The 1,804-nt window shown below is 43.9% G+C and overlaps 1 protein-coding gene across 1 annotated transcript in view; it reads right to left on the reverse strand.

Annotated features, from left to right (window-relative positions):
* Positions 1-1,804, reverse strand: part of ALMS1 (ALMS1 centrosome and basal body associated protein) — a 130,386-nt gene that overhangs the window by 73,109 nt on the left and 55,473 nt on the right. The window contains exon 9 of the mRNA XM_019633288.1: positions 9-1,796. Coding sequence (XP_019488833.1) covers positions 9-1,796 — 1,788 coding nt within the window. The remainder of the gene's footprint in view (positions 1-8; positions 1,797-1,804) is intronic.

Consider the following 1,804-nt stretch of genomic DNA (forward strand, 5'->3'; position numbering starts at 1 on the left):
CCAGGAACACCTGAAACTTTCAGAGCCTCTACAGTTAGCTGACTGCCTGGTAACTCCTGCTGATAAGAAATACTAGGCTTCTCTCTATGTGAATACGAAGCAGAGGTTACTGTTGGTTTTCTGGTATTCTGGTCACCTGGTCCAGGAACAGCTGAAACTTTCAGAGCCGCTTCAGTTAGCTGACTATCTGGCAAGACTTGTGGGTAGAAAATAAAGGGCTTCTCTCTAGGAGGGTAGGAAGTAGAGGATGTTGTAGGTATTCCAGTCTTCTGCTCAGCTGGTCCAGATGCTGAAACATTCAGGGCCTCTTCATTGAGATGTCTATCTGCTAAGGCCCGATGGTAGAAAATAATGGGCTTCCCTCCAAGTGAGTAGGACCTTAAAGGTAATGTTGGTATCCCAGTTTTCCGATCACCTGTTCCAGAAGCAGCTGAAACCTTCAGAACCTCTTCAGTTAGATGACTATCTGGCAACTCTTGTTGGAAGAAAATAATGGGCTTCTCTCTATGTGCGTAGGAACTAGAAGGTTCTGATGGTAACCCACTCTTCTGGTCATCTGGTCCAGGAACAGCTGAAAGTTTTGGAGCCTCTTCAAGTAGATGACTATCTGGCAAGGCTTGTGGAGAGATAATAATGTGCTTATCTCTTTGTGGGTAGGAAGTAGAAGGTACTGTTGGTATCTCAGTCTTCTGATCAGCTTGTCCAGAAATGGTAGAAACTTTCAGAGCCTCTTCAGTGAGATGAATGTCTGGTAAGGCCTGTTGATAGAAACTAATAGGCTTCTCTCTATGAGAGTAAAAACTAGAAGGTTCTGATGGTAATCCAGTCTTCTGGTCAGCTGGTCCAGGAACAACTGTAACTTTCAGAGCCTCTTCAGGTAGTTGACTGTCTGCCAAGCCCTGTGGGTAGAAAATGGGCTTCTCTCTATATGAGTAAGAAATAGAGGCTATGGTTGGTATTACAGTCTTCGGCTCAGCTGATCCAGAAATAGTTGAAACTTTCTGAGCTTGTTCAGTTAAATGAATATCTGGCAACTCCTGTTGGTAGAAAATATTGGGCTTCTCTTTATGTGAGTTGGAACTAGAGGGTACTGTTAGTATACCAGTCGTCTGGTCACCTGGTCTGGGAGCAGATGAAACTCTCAGAGCCTCTTCAATTAGATGACTATCTGATAATGTCTGCTGTTTGAAAATACTGGGCTTCTCTTCAAATGAGTAGGACCCAGAGGACCCTGTTGGTATCCCAGTATTCTGCTCAGCTGGTCCTGGACTAGCTGAAACTTTTAGAGCCTCTTCAGTTAGATGACTATCTGGAAACTCCTGCTGGTAAAAAATAATGGGTTTCTCTTTATGTGAGTAGGAACTAGAGGATACTGTTTGTATCACAGTGTTCTGGTCAGCTGGTCCAGGAATAGCTGAAATTCTCTGAGCCTGTTCAATTAGATGACTGTCTGGCAACTCCTGCTGATAGAAAAAACCAGTCTTCCCTCTATGTGAGTAGGAAGTAGGGAGTGTTGTTGGTATCCCAGTCTTTTGGTAAGCTGGTCCAGGAACAGCTGAAACTTGCTGAGGTTGTTCAGTTGGATGACTTTCTGGCGATGTCTGTTGATAGAAAATACGGGGCTGTTCTCTATGTGAGTAAGGAGTAGAGGTTACTATTGGTATCCCAGTCTTCTGGTCAGCAAATACAGAAACAGGTGAAACTTGCTGAGACTGTTCAGTTACAAGACTTTCTGGCAATGTCTGTTGAAAAAAAATATGGGACTTCTCTCCATGTGAGAAAGAAGAAGCGGTTACTGTAGGTA

Source organism: Hipposideros armiger, unplaced genomic scaffold (assembly GCF_001890085.2).
Source record: "Hipposideros armiger isolate ML-2016 unplaced genomic scaffold, ASM189008v1 scaffold_1274, whole genome shotgun sequence".
Lineage (NCBI taxonomy): Eukaryota > Metazoa > Chordata > Mammalia > Chiroptera > Hipposideridae > Hipposideros > Hipposideros armiger.